Raw genomic sequence first — 17,935 nt, 5'->3', positions numbered from 1 at the left:
CCTCAGTGAGAACTGAATATTTAGGGGTATGAGACATTTCAGAAGGATACGCAGAAAGGAAAAGGAGATGGGGTAGTTCTGTTAATAAAGGAAGAAATCAGTGCAGTAGTGAGAAATGATATTGGCTCAGAAGCTCAAGATGTAGAATCAGTTTGGGTGGAGATAAGAAATAGTAAGGGAAAGAAGTCACTCGTGGGAGTAGTCTATAGGCCCCCTAACAGTAACTACACTGGAGGACAGAGTATACATCAAGAAGTAATGGGGGCGTGCAAGAAAGGTACTGCAATAATCATAGGTGATTTTAATCTCCATATAGATTGGACAAATCAAATTGGCAAAGGTGGAGTTGGAATTGAGGAGGAGTTCATAGAGTGTATTCGGGATGGTTTCTTAGAACAATACGCTGTGGAACCAACAGGGAGCAGACTATTTTAGATCTGGTAATGTGTAATGAGACTGGATTAATTAATGATCTCATAGTAAAGGATCCTCTGTGTAAGAGTGATAATATATGTTAGAATTTCAAATTCAGTTGGAGGGTGAGAAACTTGGGTCTCAAAGTAGTATCCTGAACTTAAATAAAGGCAATTACAAAAAGGTATGAAGACAGATGGCAAAAGTGGACTGAGAAAATATATTGAAAAGTAAGATAAGCAGTGGCAGACATTTAAGGAGATATTTCATAACTCTCAGCAAAGATATATTCCAGTGAGAAAGAAAGACTACGAGAAGGATGAACCATCTGTGGCCAACTAGGGAGTTAAGGATCGTATCAAATTGAAAACAAAGGCATACAAGACCAGAGGATTGGGACATGTTTAGAAACCAGCAAAGAACGACTAAAAAAAAAGAGGGAGTGTAAACCAGCAAGAAATATAAAAAGACAGTAAGAGCTTCTACAGGTATATAAAAAAAAAAAGAGAGTAGTTAAAGTAAACGTTGGTCCCTTAGAGGATTAGACTGGGGAATTAATAATGGAAAACAAGGAAATGGCAGAGACTTTGAACAAATATTTTGTATCGGTCTTCACAATAGAAGACACTAAAAGCATCCTAATAATAAAGGGGCTATAGGGAGGGAGGAACTTAAAACAATTACTATCACTAGAGAAAAAGTACTAGGCAAACTAATGAGACTAAAGGCAGACAAGTCCCCTGGTCTTGATAACCTGCATCCTCGGGTCTTAAAAGAAGTGGCTGCAGAGATGGTGGATGCATTAGTTGTAATCTACCAAAATTCACTGGATTCTGGAGAGCTTCCAGCGGATTAGAAAACCTCAAATGTAATGCCCCTATTCAAGAAAGGTGAACCACAAAGCAGGAAACTATAGACCAGTTAGCCTAACATTTGTCATTGGGAAAATGCTGGAGTCCATTATTAAGTAAGTAGTAACAGAGAAATTGTGTCTGACAAATTTGCTAGAGTTCTTTGAGGATGTAACAAGCAAGGTGAATAAAGGGGAACCAGTAGATGTAGTGTATTTGGATTTCCAGAAGGCATTCGATAAGGTGCCACATAAAAGGTTACTGCACAAGATAAAAGTTCACAGGGTTGGGAGTAATATATTAGCATGGATAGAGGATTGACTAACTAAGAGAAAACAAAGTTGGGTTAAATGGGTCATTTTCAGGTTGGCAAAACTGTAACTAGTGGGGTGCCACAGGGCTCAGTGCTGGGGACAACTATTTACAATCTATATTAATGACTTGGATGAAGGGCATGAGCATACTGTAGCCAAATTTGCTGATGATACAAAGATAGGTGGGAAAGCAAGTAGTGAGGAGGACACAAAGAATCTGCAAACGGATATAGATAGTTTAAGTGAGTGGGCAAAAATTTGGCAGATGGAGTATAATGTGGGAAAATGAGAGGCTATCCACTTTGGTAGGAAAAATAAATTAAGCCAATTATTTTTTTTAAACAGAGACTACAAAATACTGCGGTACAGAGGGATCTGGAGGTCCCTGTACATGAAACACAAATTTAGCATGCAGGTACAGAAAGTAATTAGGAAGGCAAATAGAATGTTGGCCTTTATTGCAAGGGGGATACAGTATAAAAGTAGGGCAGTCTTGCTACAACTGTACAGGGTTTTGGTGAGATCATACCTCGAGTATTGTGTGCAGTTTTGGACTCATTTAAGGAGGGATATACTTGCTTTGGAGGCAGTTCAGAGAAGGTTCACGAGGCTGATTGCTGAGATAAAGGGGTTGTCTTTTGAAGGTTGAGCCTATACTCATTGGGTCTTACTGAAATACAAGATTCCGAAGGGGCTTGACAGGGTAGATGTAGAGAGGATGTTTCCCCTCGTGGGGCAATCTAGAACTAGGAGGCATAGTTTCAGAATAAGGGGTCACCCATTTAAAACGGAAATGAGGAGGAATTTCTTCTCAAGGGGTTGCGAATCTTTGGAATTCTCTACCCCAGAGAGCTGTGGAAGTTGTGTCATTGAATATATTTAAGGCGGAGATACAGATTTTTGAACTATAGGGGAGTCAAGAGTTATGGGGAGCGGGCAGGAAAGTGGAGTTGAGGCCAAGATCAGATCAGCCATGATCTTATTGAATGGCGGAGCAAGCACAAGGGGCCAAATGGCCTACTCCTGCTCCTATTTCTTATGTTCACTAATTCACTCTCAATCTTCCAATTCCTTTCTGGCCATCCACCCATCAACACCTCTGCTGTTGTTGAACTGTTTGCTCACTTTTGTGTTAGACACCCTCCTTCCCACTTAATCACTTCCTGTTTTGTACCCTTGCTATTCCTCCTGGTAGTTTCCCTCATTGCTTCCTTAAGTTTGAGGGTCACAAACTCAAGTGCACCTTGCACACAAATGGCTTAGTTATTCTTGATCAAAGCTGGCTTGACCATATTAAAAACTCTGTTGCCTCTGTTTCTTCAGCTAAATCCTTCCACTATTCCAGAACTGCACTTACTAATCAAACCCCTATCTTTCCCTTCCAACACCAAGTGGATTTCCTTATCTCTAACATGGAGATATCAATGCAACCGCCTTTGTCCCCTCCTTTCCCAATCAGTCCCACACCTACTCTATCTTATCTCTGGCATTCTACAGTTTCTCTCTCATCTCTGCCCTCCCCCCTTTCCAATCTCTTCTCTTCCATGACACCGATCTCCAGCTCCCTCAATTACCTTTATTGACAAGTTTGCTTACCAACATTGTTAACACCTCACTCTGCAGAAACACCATCCCCCTGCCTTTCAAAACTGCTGTCATTAACCTCCCTCTTCAAAAAACCCAACTTCAACCTGTCTGTCCCCTTTAGCCATTACCCCATCTCAAACCTCAATGGTTCTCCAAAGTGTCATCACCTTAGTCCATTCCCATCTACCTCAGAAACTCCCTGTTTGAATCCCTTCAGCCTAGCTTCCAACCTGCTTGCAGAACTGAGAGTGCTCTGTCCGAGGTCACAAATTGCAATCTGCATGACCACTGTGCATAATCCCTCCTGCTCCTTCTTGATCTCACTGTGGCATTTAATACAATCAACCATACCACCCTCCTTCAACACCATTCCTCTGATGTCCAGTTCTGTGGGACTGGCTTTGAACAATTCCACTCTGAAGGCTCCCAAGGCAGCTAGCAAATCACCAGCAATGGTCAGGACCATACTAGAGCTTAGTACTATTGTCAGTTGACAGAGACCCAAATATAAGAAACAGTTAATCATTATCACTCATGGCATTGTTGGTATTTCTCCCTACCCTTTGGTTGTTTCTGGCCCATTCATTTTGCTTTGAAATCCTATGCTGCATAGTATTACTGCCAATAACCGTCACCTACTTCATTTGATTGCTTTTACTGAAGTAGAACTTTCTGTATCATCTTAGTTCCATCTTCTGTTCACAGCTGTGTTTCTGTGATGCCTGAAGTGTTATATTTTCACAAGCTAATATAAAAAGTATATATTGTATTACTAATAAAAGCATTTATCAATATTTGATCCTCTTTACCCTAAAAGTTACTGATTTCCCTTCTAACATCTGGTCTGCAATAACAATTTGCTCCACTATGGTTGCCAAAGTAGAAGAACCTTCTCTCTTCAAAATTAGTTTCAATAAGTCACAACTGCTACTTTTATGTTCTCTATGAACAGCCCAAATTCCATCTGGTTCTGTACAGGCAATCCTTCCGATATTATTTCTACAAGGAAAATATTCCAAGTGGTCTGGAAAGTCAAATCCTTAACATACACCATTTCCATAATGTTTTATATTTGTAAATTATTTAAAAGAAATGCAATTTGGCAAGAGCCACTGTTAACTTAATGGAAACCCTGGTAAATTGTCCTGCCCCACCCCCATAGTTTATGCCGTCTTTATTAGCATACATCACAGGGGTTAAGAAATATATTAATTTACTCATCCTAAATAGTGAAAATTAATTTTGTTAACCAACCATAGGATTTTTGCAAATCTTCAGCAAAAGTATAATACACAACATAATGGTAGAATAAAATAATTTGAGACATTTGTTTTAAATATAAATGTCATTGGGTTAAATATTATCTAAGTGAAAAATTAAATAGCAACACCTGAATACTGAAAACCTACAGATATAAATTAGAGATACTATGCAACATTTGTAGCTTTAATCTACTGAGGCACTTTCCCTATAAAAATATTTTATAAATGCAGACCTGGTGCTATGAATTAACTGCAGCCCCAAGATTATCTTACTCCCAACATTTATTTGATGAAATTAAATGTTTTAGATTTCCCTGTTTGTTTCATCACTAAGAAAACGTTTGACAAAGTAATGATTCCATTATTGAGTAGATTGAGGGTTTGTGTATGTTAATTGTTTTGCACAGTATACTGCATAAATGCCCACTGTACTATCGAAGGTAATTTTCCTAAAATGGAATATTAAATCTGGGTGTCATTAGAAGCAGCTTTTCAAGACTATACACTTCTTCTCACATATGGTAAATAACATTAAAAATCCAGTTCAAAACAATATCCACACAGTTGTACAGTAATTGTAAAAGCCAGGGTGAAAATAAATTGTTTAAACCTGTGGCAGAATTTATGATTAAATAAACTACCGTCACACAGATTACATTGTTCAGCTCTTATTGTTCAAAGTAAAGACAGGGCAAGTAAATGCAGCAATCCTAAAGTGCCATACAGTTTAGGAGAAACATAATTTAAGGCTTTTACTGTTATACAGTAATAAACATTTAATAATTAATACTGAATGAAGTCTTCTATTTATACCGGACTAAACGTAGTACCTTATAATTCATGAAATCAGAGGAATCTGGCTGTAATGAATCGACATGGAATTCATGGCTCATTGCTGTTTTTAACACTTCCTCTACAAACAACTGAAAATTGTTAACTTGCTCATTTGTAGGTACAATCCATAGTCGTCTTAAATTCTGTCTTGTGTATTCATCTTCAGGCAACACTGCCACATGTCCAACCCACTGTAGTGTCAAATGGTGTGGATCCTTTTTCTCATAACCAATTGGTGAAAGTTTACCATTGACAAAGTAACAAAACTTGGAACTCAAGTGCTTCAAGAATTCAGCTGATGTGCAAAATATGTTTGCATCAAAGACCTCTGTGCTACATGAGGTGAGGTTGTACATTTGTGGGGCTGGTTTAACTGTAAAATACACAGTCTGCAGTCTCTGATCCAGAGTAATGTTGAGCATTGCATTCCTCTCCGCTTTGGCATTTTCAGACTCTCTCTCCTGCAAAGCCTCTATCAAAGGCTGGATCTGGTAAAAATCAGCTTCTCTCTTCAAGAGCCCCACTTCTTGAAAATCATCTGGGAGGTCCAGGTTTGATGTGCGCAGAAAATTTAGAATATATCGAAATATTTTGCCATCTCTGTCAATGAAGAAATTACCATGCTGATCACTAGTTGAGGGTATTTTTCCACTGAACATTACACCCAGCATCGAGTCTGGATAACGCGTTAAAGTTGCCAGAGAACTGGTGTATAGCTTTCCTCCTACATTTAATGTTATAGGATCAGACATATTGAATTGCGACTGCAGTACCTGTATCTTAATTCACTACAATCTGTTTTGTAGGAAAAGGGAGACAAAAAGAGAAAAAAAATTCATGAAAGCAGTGTTTAATGCAGAGATCAAAAATACTCTGCACTAAACAGAAGTACTCCTGCTACCTCTCCACACTCACCCTTTTGATTTGAGCCAGTTGTAACAACATATTCTTAACCTCTTCATTTCCTAGGCCCAACCTTATTTCCCAGGCAAGCATATGCTAACAGTTTTGTAATTCTAATACTTTTTCCAACTGACTTGATACTAGATGGGACTGGCATAGTTAGAGATGCATTAGAACAATTATTTTCAAATATGGTCAACAATGAAGATCTCATGATTTTGCGTACAAAACACATCCTAACTGTCCAGTCCGAGGTGTAAATCACCCAACTATTCACAGCCAAGAAATCTCCCTATCCTCTCGTGCAAACCCCAATGGGCTCATCTCAGCTCAAAAATTATTTCCTAGTAGAAAGTACAAATACTAATTGATTATAATATTGGAGCAATACTGTATCACTTTATTTAATTTTAATGACTTTGGTAATAATGTGCTTACTCTGTGGGATACATTTTTAAAACATTGGCCTGGATTTTGCAGCACTGATGACGATGTATGCCGTTGTAAGCCTTGTAAAAGGCCCTGCAAGTTCCGGGTTTCCTCATGCTGCGCATACACGAAAACCCGGAACTTGCAATCCGTCAAGGTTCATCTTGACAGATGTATTGCACCAACCTGCCCAGCAAATGCCCACACAACCCTTACGCCTGGTAAAAGCAGGCATAAGGCCTGCTTTATCCAAAGTAAGGACTAATATAAATGTCAAATTAAAAATAAAATCATCATACATTCAAAATTAGTGGACCAGATTAAAATGTTTAAAATTATTTTTCAAAAAATTTAATTTTTTATTGTAAATGCTTCCTTAAAGGGACTTAATTAAATGTATTTTATTTCAGTTGTGTAAATTATTTAATTATTTGGAGGAATCCTCCTTTCCGATAGGAGGGCCTGACCCAACTGATCCCAGGGACGCTTCCAAACCACCTGCATCCCTGGGATCCGTGGGCCTTTAAACAAACGTACACCTGCAGGTTCAAGACCCGACGTCTCCGAGGCTCGGGAACCATCAGGTAGGTGCGGATTTTTAAAAACATTTTTAAATAGAGTCATAGTCGTACTCCGGAGGTGCGCCTCTGATCGCAAATTCCGACCCAATAATTTGAGTTGCTCTAATTAGTGTTTAGTGATGCATGGCCTATTGGAAATACAATAGTTTTATGCAGTGCATAAGTGGCATGTAATAGGTCATATATAAATAAGTGGTTAGTGGATAACCCTGGTAACTTGTATTTTTCTATGTTGAATTCTATAATTTTGTTTGTTGCCTTGTTGAAATTTGAAGTAGTCCTGGCCAATCACCCCCACTTCGGCCAATATCAACAAAATCAGATTAATTGGACTTGGTTGTTGACTGTGACTAAAGTGACAAAGCAATTAATTTGTTGGGAAGCATTGTGGAATGTCCCGAGGATGTGATGAGAACTACAAGTTATCTCTGTCTTAGTGCACAAATCCACCCAGTGTTACCTCCCTCCAAGTCAGCTGGATACAGTTACTATATTCATGAAACTAATCACTTTTTTATTACTATCCATTGTTTGGAAGAGTCAGACTGTTGAAATATGCCCAGTTAGTTTGCTCAGCTTTCCCATATGCAAATTGAGAATCAACATCCTTTTTATTCCTGGCTGCTGATCTGGAGCCCCAGTAGCACTGAATTTCAAAAATTAGATCTTCCTCTTTAAATCCAACACAAATGTGTATATTGTAGCATATTTGTTCTCACTCCCCGTAAAATTTGGCAGCATCTTAAAATATGCCACCCACTAAAAAAACTACACTGTTGGGTTTGTGGAAGTCTTCTTCAAAGTGAATAAATGAATATGTCTCCAAATATTTAGCATGCAATACAATTTAAGGAACAATCCAACTAAAGATGGAAATCTGGAAACAGGAAGATAGAAGAAAATTGCTTTCAGTCCACAGTACACCTCTATTTTTGTAAATGGGTAACATATAACCAATCTGTAACCATATTTGTGTTGACTGTTTATTTGCACCAAAAGTGGGTTGGACCAGATTTCTAATTGGTCCCCTTCGAGGACAAGACACACCCAACAATTTGTCTGGAATGTGTAATTTGATCCTGCCTTCTGGAGAGTAAATCAAGGTCTCTGCAAGTAGAATTTGATCCAGTCAGTGCCACCGGCAGGCTGCTCCAGTGCTGCCATGACAGTGGCACCTACCTGTTAATGTGGAGGGTCACCTAGAAAAGCAAGCAAACTCTCAGCCTGCCCTGCAATCTCCTCCCAATCATCAGTTGAGTGATGTAGCATAAAATTCTGAAAATGCTCAGCAAGTCAGGCAGCTTTTGTGGAGAGAGAAGCAGAATTAATGTTTCAGTATGACAACTTTTCATCAGAACGTGAAATGTTAAATCTGTTTCTCTTTCTGTAAATGCTGCCTAATTTGCTGAGTGTTTCCAACAATTTATAGCAGATTTCTAGCACCTGCAGTGATAGTGGGAATCAACAATGGTGACATCAGGCAACACCTGCACCCCAGTAACCTATTCACCAATGCTAAGTTCATGTGACCCCATGAACAGGTGACAAGATCATGAGGTGCTGTAGCCTTTTCTGAGGCTGAATTTGACAAATCCATAGCATTGACTTACTAAACCAACTTTGCAGCTCAAATTATGTAAGACACATTTCATTCAACGAGAACCGGTGAGGGTGACATCACTAACAGAACCGTAGAGTTTTAGCATGCGCGGAGAATGACAGTAGCTTGGCTAATGCCGGCTCCAGGATGACATCACGAGTCAATCGAAAATTGGAAGTACCCACACTGTCACTAATCACTCTATCCAACTAAACACTCTGGTTGTGGGCTACGGTGACTGATGGGTGTAGGGGAGGACGAAAACCCCCTCATTTTACCCAGAAGGAAAAGGGCTGTGGGATCAGTCTGTGCTGTGAATTGAAACCGATACAGTTTGACCGTGGCAGAGCAGTGATTGGACGGGGAAGGACACCGGAGGACAATGGTGAGACAGAGTCAGCCCGAAGTATGGGGCTTTCAAGCCAATGGGAGAGCACTTGCTCGAAAACTGGGACTGACTCACAGCCATTATCAGGCTATTGTCTTCCCCATGTTTAAACTATGGAATGAAATTATGCAGATCTTCAGAAAACTAGGGAACCCAAAACAAACCAAGGAATCACCTTGTCTCAGTTCTATTGTATTACATCTCCTGATCGTGAGTCTTATGTCAGAACATTGTAAGGGAAGCTAGGAGCGCCTCGAAAACACTCAACTGTGTGTCACAGGCTAGGAAAGAAAGGGGTTAGGAGTGTTTGACACTCACAGGTGCCTCACAGGCTAGGCATAAGCTGTGGGGACGCACGAGTCTCAAAACCCCCTTCATAAGCTGTGGACACAGTCTCTCCAGGGGTGCTCCTGCAGCACTCAGTGTACCTCACAGGCCAGGCATAAGCTGTGAGGGCAGAAGCCCAGAGAGAGACACCCAAGGCACAACAACACTCCCTGAGAAAGCCCCTTACATGGGGCATTGTGTGTAAGTCATAGATTGTCAAGAGGTTTACTGGGTATGAAGTGAACAGTGAGTGTCATGACTTCTGGATTTTATCCAGTCCAATAATGCAATTTGCCACACATGCACAGGGCTTTCCGAGAAATCAACTCATTTTTTTTTTTTTAATTAATTCGTAGCCAATCGTTCCAATTCTTTGTCAAATCACAAACGCCAGAGGTCACCTTGCACATGCCAAGGATCACTCTGCGCCAATGCTCTTAGCCAAAAGGCCTAGAGCCACTGCACCGTTCCTGGAAGTACTGCAATACCAGGTTCGTGCCATGGAGGTGGATGGGTCAGGTCCCCCACACACCTCCGTGGAGGTGGATGGGTCAAGCCACCCCACCCACCTCCTGTTTCCAAAAAAGCAAGCATATACCTTCCTGACCAGGGAGAAACCACCCGGAGGTCATGATGGCTGGTCAGGTTAGTTATGCATGATCTTAGCCAAAAGGCCGAGAAGCGATCCGCGAAACTCATGGTTAAGTTCATGGTTAAGAGCATGATCCAGGTCGAACGTGGTGCGGGTGTAAAGGGGGTGGGGTTGGAAGAATGTGATCCACATTTAACTGAGGGGGGGGGGACGTGATCCGTCCTCCCATCTGGATTACGTTCTCACTCTCATTCCTACCCCCCCTCCACACTTAGCCCTGGATCATGTTCTTCCCCCATCTTCACTGCTCCAAGCTCCTGACCACCTTCCACCCTACCCCCAGCTCCTAACTTCCTCTCTCCCCTCCCCCCATTTCCTGAATTCCTGACCTTTTCCCCCTATGAGTTCCTGTAAAGTCTGTAGAGCAAAGTAGTGATCTGGGTAAAGATAAGAAGGGATAGAAAGATTAATAAAGGCAACAGGGCTTTAGTGACAAAAGTGACATCTGGGAAAAATAGAAAAAGGTTAAAGCTAAAGTCACTAAATCTAAATTCACGAAGCATTCGTGACAAAATAGATGATTTAGTAGTGCAGATAGAAATAAATGGGTTTAAATTTAATAGCCATTACAGAGACTTGGTTGCAGTGACACAAATATTCCAGAATATTTGACTTTTAGAAGAGACAGGCAGAATGGAAAAGAACGAGGGACCGCCCCGATAATAAAAGAGGGAATAAAGACAGTAGAAAGAAAGGGTCTTGGCTTGGAAAAACAAAATATAAAATCAGTTTGGGTGGAGGCAAGAATCAACAAGGGGCAGAAAATACTAGTTGGAGTAGTCTATAGACCCCCAAACAGTGTTGTAGTGTCAGGCAGAGTATAAACAAGGAAATTAGAGATGCAGGTAACAAGGGAAATAAATGTGGTAATCATGGGGGACTTTTAACTTTCATATAGACCAGGCAAACTAAATTTGCAGAAATAGTGCAAAGGAAGAATTCATGGAATGTATTCAGGATAATTTTCTAGATCAGTATGTCAAAGAACCTATGAGGGAATTGGCTATTTTAGATCTAGTACTATGCAATGAGACCGGGTTAATTAATAACCTTGCAGTAAAGAAGCCTCTGGGGAGCAGTGTTCATAATATAATACAATTTTATGTTGAGTTTGAGTGATTTAGTTAAATCCAAAACTAGGGTCCTAAACCTGAACAAAGCAAATTGTAGGTATGCGAGGCGAGTTGGCTAAGGTAGGTTGGGGAAACTAGATTAAAAGAAACAACAGCAGAAAAGCAATGGCAAACATTTAAAAAAGTATTTAATAATTTGCAATAAATATACATTTCCTGAAGGAATAAAAACAACAGGGGAAAAATGGTCCCCTGGCTAACAAGAGAAATTAAAACATAGTATTAGATTAAAGAGGGTTATAATGTGCCAAAAATAGTAAGCCTGAACATTGGGAGGATTTTAGAATTCAGCAGAAGAGGACCAAGAAATGAATAAAGAAAGGGAAAATAGAATGAGTAAACTAGCGAGAGATATAAAAACTGACTGTAAAAGCTTGTATGTAAAAAGGAAAAGATTAATGAAAGTAAATGTGGGTCACTCATAGGCCAAGACAAGATAAATTATAATGGGCAATAAAGAAATGGCAGAGAGATTAAATAAATCCTGTGTGTCTGTCTCACAGCAGAAGATGCAAAAAACCTCCCGGAAATAGCGGAGAATTGGGGGTCTAGCAAGAATGAGGAACTGAAAGAAATTAGTATTAGTAAGGTAATTGTACTGGAGAAATGAGGGGGACTGAAAGCCGATAAATCCCCTGGACCTGATGGCCCACATCCTGGGGTTTTAAAAGGAGGTGGCTATAGAGATGCATTGGTTGTCATCTTCTAAAATTCCATAGATTCTGGAATGGTTCCTTCAGATTGGAAGGTGGCAAATGTAACCTCACTATTTAAGGGGGAAGACAGAAAACAGCGAACTACAGACTAGTTCGTCTGACATCTGTAGTTGAGAAAATGCTGGAATCTATTATTAAGGACGTGGTAACTGGGCATTTAGAAAGTGATAATAGGGTTGGACAGAGTCAATACGGATTTATGAAAGGGAATCAATGCCTGATGAATCTGCTACGAGTTTTTGAGGTTGTAACTAGCAGGATAGATATGGGGGAGACCAGTGGATGTTGTGTATTTGGATTTACAGAAGACATTTGATAAGGTACCACAGAAGAGGTAATCAAACAAAATTAGGGCTCATGGGATTGGGGGTGATAAACTAGCATGGATTGAGGATTGGTTAACGAACAGAAAACGGAGTAGGACTAAACGGGTCAGTTTTGAGTTGGCAGGCTTTAACTAGTGGGGTACTGCAAGGATCAGTGCTTGGGCCTCAGCTGTTCACAATCTAGATCAATAATTTGGATGAGGTGACCAAATGTAATATATCCAAGTTTGCTGATGATACAAAGCTAGGTGGGAATGCAAGTTGTGAGGAGGATGCAAAGAGGCATCAAGGGGATACAGACAGACAAGAACATGGCAAATGGAATATAATTTGGCGAAATGTCAAGTTATCCACTTTGGTAGAAAATACAGAAAAGCAGGAGTATTTTTTTTAAACTGGTGAGAAACTGGAAAATGTTGGTATTCAGAGGGACCTGGGTGTCCTTGTACACGAATCACTGAAAGTTAACATGCAGGTACAGCAAGCAATTACGAAAGCAAATGGCATGTTGGCCTTTATTACAAGAGGATTTGAGTACAAGAGTAAAGATGTCTTACTGCAATTATACAGCATCCTGGTGAGACCACACCTGGAGTAGTGTGTACAGTTTTGGTCTCCTTACTTAAGGAAGGATATACTTGCTATAGAGGAAGTGTAACGGACTGAATCCTGGGATGGGGGGATTGTTTTACGAGGAGAGATTGAGTAGATTAGGCCTATATTCTCTAGAGTTTAGATGATCTCATTGAAACATACAAAATTCTTACAGGGCTTGAGAGAGTAGATGCAGCGAGGAGGTTTTCACTGGCTGGAGATTCTAGAACCAGGGGGTCACAGACTCAGAATTATGGGTCTGCCCTTTAGGACTGAGATGAGGAGAAATTTCTTCACTCAGATGGTGGTGAATCTTTGGAATTCTCTACCCCAGAGAGCTGTGGAGTATATTCAAGACAGAGATTTTTGGATATTCGGGGAAATCAAGGGATATGAGGATAGAGCAGGAAAGTGGAGTTGAGGTAGAAGATCAGCCATGATCTTATTAAATGGTGCAGTGGTCTCAAGGTGCCGAATGGCCTACTCCTGCTCTTATCTCATGTTCTTATGCTCTCCCCCACCGATTCCCTTTCCTCTCCTATCCTATCTTCTGACTTCCTCCACGCAAAAAGCAGCTAGCAACAGGGAGGAAACTTGGTTCAGGCCGCAGCCCTGCGGCTGGGTGCATGTGCAATTGGAACACACATGCACAGCTCTGGTGGAGGCAGGACAGTGTTTAGGCTCCACCCCATACAAGTGTGCATGCACAGAATGACTCAAACATTCGTGTCAGCAATCACTCCCATTTTTTGTTTTCATGGTTCATTTTTCTTCTGTGGAGACCAGACATATCAGGTGCCCGCTTGCACCAGTGCTGCTGTGATAGCACATTACAATGGCATCCCAAAGCTGTTAGATTCTGCCATGTGAAAAAGTCAGTTTCAGACCAACCTTGAAGCTGAAAGAGGTATAGAAACTGGAAAACATTAGCACATAACTGTGTTTCGAGTAACAATGGCAGAAGCTTGGAACCAGATCTCCAGTGTCCCACCTAGTGGCTTGCTAAAATTAGTAACAGAGGTATAGGAGCAGATTTCTGTTCACTGTTTTCAGCAAGAGGTAGTGTATGAAAAAATGAAAAAGGGAAAAATTACATTTCTGCATTGGGGCAGAAAGTACTTCGCTGTCTGTTTTTCATTCCTTTATTTTCTCTTTGCCTTGATTCGGAGTCTGGGATTCCACTTTTACCCTTAAAAAATAATTTATTTCTTAATTTTCTGGACTTTACTTTTTCTACAAACTTCACAAATAACATCAAACCTCCATATGAGGGGGAACAGAATAGCCAAGTTATAGTACTGGTTGGATAATTTTTTCTGCAAATCTTAGCTGAGCTAAAGGGTAAAAGTCTTGCAACAACAACTTGTATTTATATAGTGCCTTTAACTGTGAAACATCCCAAGGCGCTACACAGGAGTATTGAGAGATTTTTTTTAAAATTTGACACCAAGGCGCACAAGTAGAAATTAATGCAGGTGACCAAAAGCTTGGTCATAGAGGTATGTTTTAAAGAACGTCTTGAAGGAGGAAAGAGAGAGAGGTGTAGGAAGTTCCAGAGCTTGGGGCCTAGGCAACAGAAGGCATGGCCACCAGTGGTTGAGCGATTATAATCAGGGATGCTCAGGAGGGCAGAATTAGAGGAGCGCAGGCATCTCGGGGGGCGGTTGTGGGGCTGGAGGAGATTAGAGATACGGAGGGGCGAGGCCATGGAGGGATTTGAAAAGGATGAGAATTTTGAAATTGAGGCGTAGCTTAACCGGAAGCCAATGTAGGTCAGCAAGCAGAGGTGATGGGTGAACGGGACATGGTGCGAGATAGGATATGGGCAGCCGAGTTTTGGATCACCTCTAGTTTACGTAGGGTAATGTGGGAGGCCAACCAGGAGTGCATTGGAATAGTCAAATCTAGAGGTAACAAAGGCATGGATGAGGGCTTCAGCAACAGATGATTTGAGGCAAGGACAGAGACATGCAATGTTAGAGGTGGAAATAGGCAGTCTTAGTTATGCTGCAAATATGTAGTTGAAAGCTCATTTCAGGGTCAAAAATGACACCAATGTTGCAAACAGTCTGGTTCAGTCTCAGAATTTGGGGAGAGGGATGGAGTCAATGGAGTCAACGGAGTTGTGGTGGGAACTGAAAACAATGGCTTCAGTCTTCCCAATTCATCTGGAAAAAATTTCTGCTCATCCAGTGCTGGATGTCGGATCGTGGAGGGGTCAAGAGAAGTAGAGTTAGGTGTCATCAGTGTACATGTGGAAACGGACGCTGTATTTTCGGATCATGTCGCCAAGGGGAAACATGTAGATGAGAAATAGGAGGGGACAAAGGATAGATCCTTGGGGAAAAGCAGATTTAACGATGTGGGGGGCGGGAAGAGAAGCCATTGCAGGCGATTCTCTGGCTACAATTAGATAGATAAGAATGGAACCAGGCAAGTGCAGTCCCACCCAGCTAGAGAGATGTTGGAAAAGGATAGGGTGGTCAACGATGACAAAGGCTGCAGTCAAGTCAAGAAGGATAAGGAGGGATAGTTTGCCTTTATCAGTCACAAAGGATGTCATGAAACATGGAATTGTGGGAAAGATGGGCACGGATTTGGGAGGCGACAACACGTTCAAGGACTTTAAAGAAGAAAGGGAGATTGGAGTTGGGGCCAGAATAAGCCATTGTATCAGAGTTCAGAGTGAAATTGTAAACAACAACAACTTTTATTTAAATAGCACCTTTAATGTAGTAAAACGTCCCAAGGCGCTTACAACACATTAGACATTGACAAAGGAGGGAAAGAGAGAAAATGCAGAAGTGTAAAAAAAGGTAAAAGGTTCAGTAAAGGACAGGAAGATTGGGTTGATAGGGATAAATGAAGCAAGGTGGGAGAAGGCTCGTGTGGAGCATAAACACCAGCATAGACCTGTTGGGCCAAATAACCTGTTTCTGTGCTGTAAATACTATGCAAGATTAGGTAAATCAATGCACAACTAAACATGTCAGGAAGAGGGATTCCACTTCTGGGACAGATTTGAGCTATTCTGCAAAACTACATCTGAACAGGCAGAATGCTAATGTACTAGTAAATGGGTAAAGAGGGAAGTGACAAAGTATTAGGATGGGGAGCTCTGGAAAAATAAACCAACCAGGATCAGCTAATAGACAAGGAGAAATAGAGGAAGATAATATTCATGCAGAAAACAATTTAGCAAGAGGGATATGGCAAAGGTGAATAAAATCAAATAGACTACTTATAAACAGAATGGAGGTAGGGGGTAGCTCAGATAAAAAATAAATAGGAAAAGTAGTATTTAAGAATGGTTAAAATGTATGTTCAATGTGTGGAAAATTGGGGGAACTGGAAGCAATTATTGTGTCAGAAAATCTGGACTTAACAGCATTAACAGAAATCTGGCTGCAGATGACAATAGAAAATAAAAATATTGGGTTATAATTTATTTAAGAGGGTTAGAAAAGATGGAAAAGGCAGAGTGATAATATTTGTATAAGAGGGAATACATGCTGTAGATGGTTGATGTAAATAAGGAAGGGTACAAAGTCAATATGGTTGAAACTCAAATATTTTAAAAGAAATGATTGTTATATCAGTTTGGTTCTATTACAGATTTCAAAATTGCAAGAAGGAAATAGAAGAAAAAATTTGCAGTCAGATTAGAGCGATGAGTAGGAATAACAAAATTTCATTCACTTTGCTTCCAACTTCCACCCTTCCCGCACCTTCACATGGTCCATCTCCAACTCTTCCCTTCCTCGACTTCTGTCCCCATTACCGGGGATAGGTTATCGACCAATATTCATTATAAGTCCACTGACTCCGTTACCTTGACTACACTTGCTCCCACGCCGCTTCCTATGAATCTATTCCACTCTCCCAGTTTCTCCGTCGCATCTGTTCTGATGACGCCACCTTCCATACTAGTGCTTCCGATATGTCTTCCTTTTTCCTCAACCAAGGATGTCCGTCGACCGTGTCCATTCCATTTCCCGCTCTTATGCTCTCACCCCTTTCCCCTCCCAGAACCACTTGTCCTCACCCTTCACCTCACCAGCCTCCACATTCAATGGATCATCCTCTGCCATTTCCAGCATGATCCCACCATTAAACATATCTTTCCCTCCCCTCCACTTTCAGCATTCCTAAGGAACTGCTCACTCCGTGACACCCTGGTCCACTCCTCTATCACCCCCATCACCCCCTCCACATGGCACCTTCCCGTGCAAGCGCAGGATATGCAACACCTGCCTTTTTGCCTCATCCCTCCCACCGTCCAGGACCCCAAACACTCCTTCCAGATGAAACAATGATTTACTTGTATTTCTTGCAATTTAGTATACTGCATTCACTGCTCACAATGCGGTCTCCTCTAAATTGGGGAGACCAAACCGGAACACCTCCATTCAGTCCGTAAGCGTGACCCCGAGCTTCCGGTCACCAGTCACTTCAATTCTCCGCTCCACTCCCACTCTGTCTCTCGGTCCTCAGCCTCTTACAATGTTCCACGTGTAATGAAGCTCAACGCAAGCTTGAGCAGCACCTCATGCTTCAATTAGGCACTTTACAACGTTCTGGACTCAACATCAAGTTCAACAATTTCAGACCATGGCCCTATTTTTTCTGCGATTGATGATTCTGCCATTCCCATTTATACCTCTTCAAGACTCATCTTTTGTTTCTTTATATTTACCATTACCATCTCCTTTTGTTTTGTACTATCATACCTTTTATCGTTTAATCAATACCCTATCCCAGACCTTCCCTTTTGTTCTTTCCTCCACTCCTTTCTCTGCGCTTGCTTAAAATCGGAGGGGGCGTTTGGGAGGAGGAGGAGGAGGAGGAGGGGTTGGAGGAGGGGCTGGGAGGAGGAGGGGTTGGGAGGAGGAGGAGGAGGGGGGGTTGGGAGGAGGAGGAGGGGGGGAGGAGGAGGAGGGGGGGTTGGGAGGAGGAGGAGGAGGAGAGGAGGGGGGGGGGTTGGGAGGAGGAGGCGGAGGAGGGAGGGGGGGGTTGGGAGGAGG

The 17,935-nt window shown here is 41.4% G+C and overlaps 1 protein-coding gene and 1 pseudogene across 1 annotated transcript in view; both read right to left on the bottom strand.

Annotated features, from left to right (window-relative positions):
• Positions 1 to 4,481: 4,481 nt before the first annotated feature.
• The window catches only part of LOC139250673 (BTB/POZ domain-containing protein KCTD21-like), a 22,134-nt gene continuing 8,680 nt past the window's right edge, over positions 4,482 to 17,935 (bottom strand). The window contains exon 2 of the mRNA XM_070873047.1: positions 4,482 to 6,057. Within this exon, the coding sequence (XP_070729148.1) occupies positions 5,232 to 6,014 (783 nt within the window). The 5' untranslated portion in view covers positions 6,015 to 6,057 and the 3' untranslated portion in view covers positions 4,482 to 5,231. The remainder of the gene's footprint in view (positions 6,058 to 17,935) is intronic.
• On the bottom strand, positions 9,945 to 10,176 carry LOC139250680 (U2 spliceosomal RNA; annotated as a pseudogene).

Source organism: Pristiophorus japonicus, unplaced genomic scaffold, assembly GCF_044704955.1.
Source record: "Pristiophorus japonicus isolate sPriJap1 unplaced genomic scaffold, sPriJap1.hap1 HAP1_SCAFFOLD_409, whole genome shotgun sequence".
In the NCBI taxonomy this organism is placed as follows: domain Eukaryota; kingdom Metazoa; phylum Chordata; class Chondrichthyes; family Pristiophoridae; genus Pristiophorus; species Pristiophorus japonicus.
Note: the sequence above shows the minus strand (reverse complement) of the source record. Positions and strands in the feature narration are given on the sequence as shown.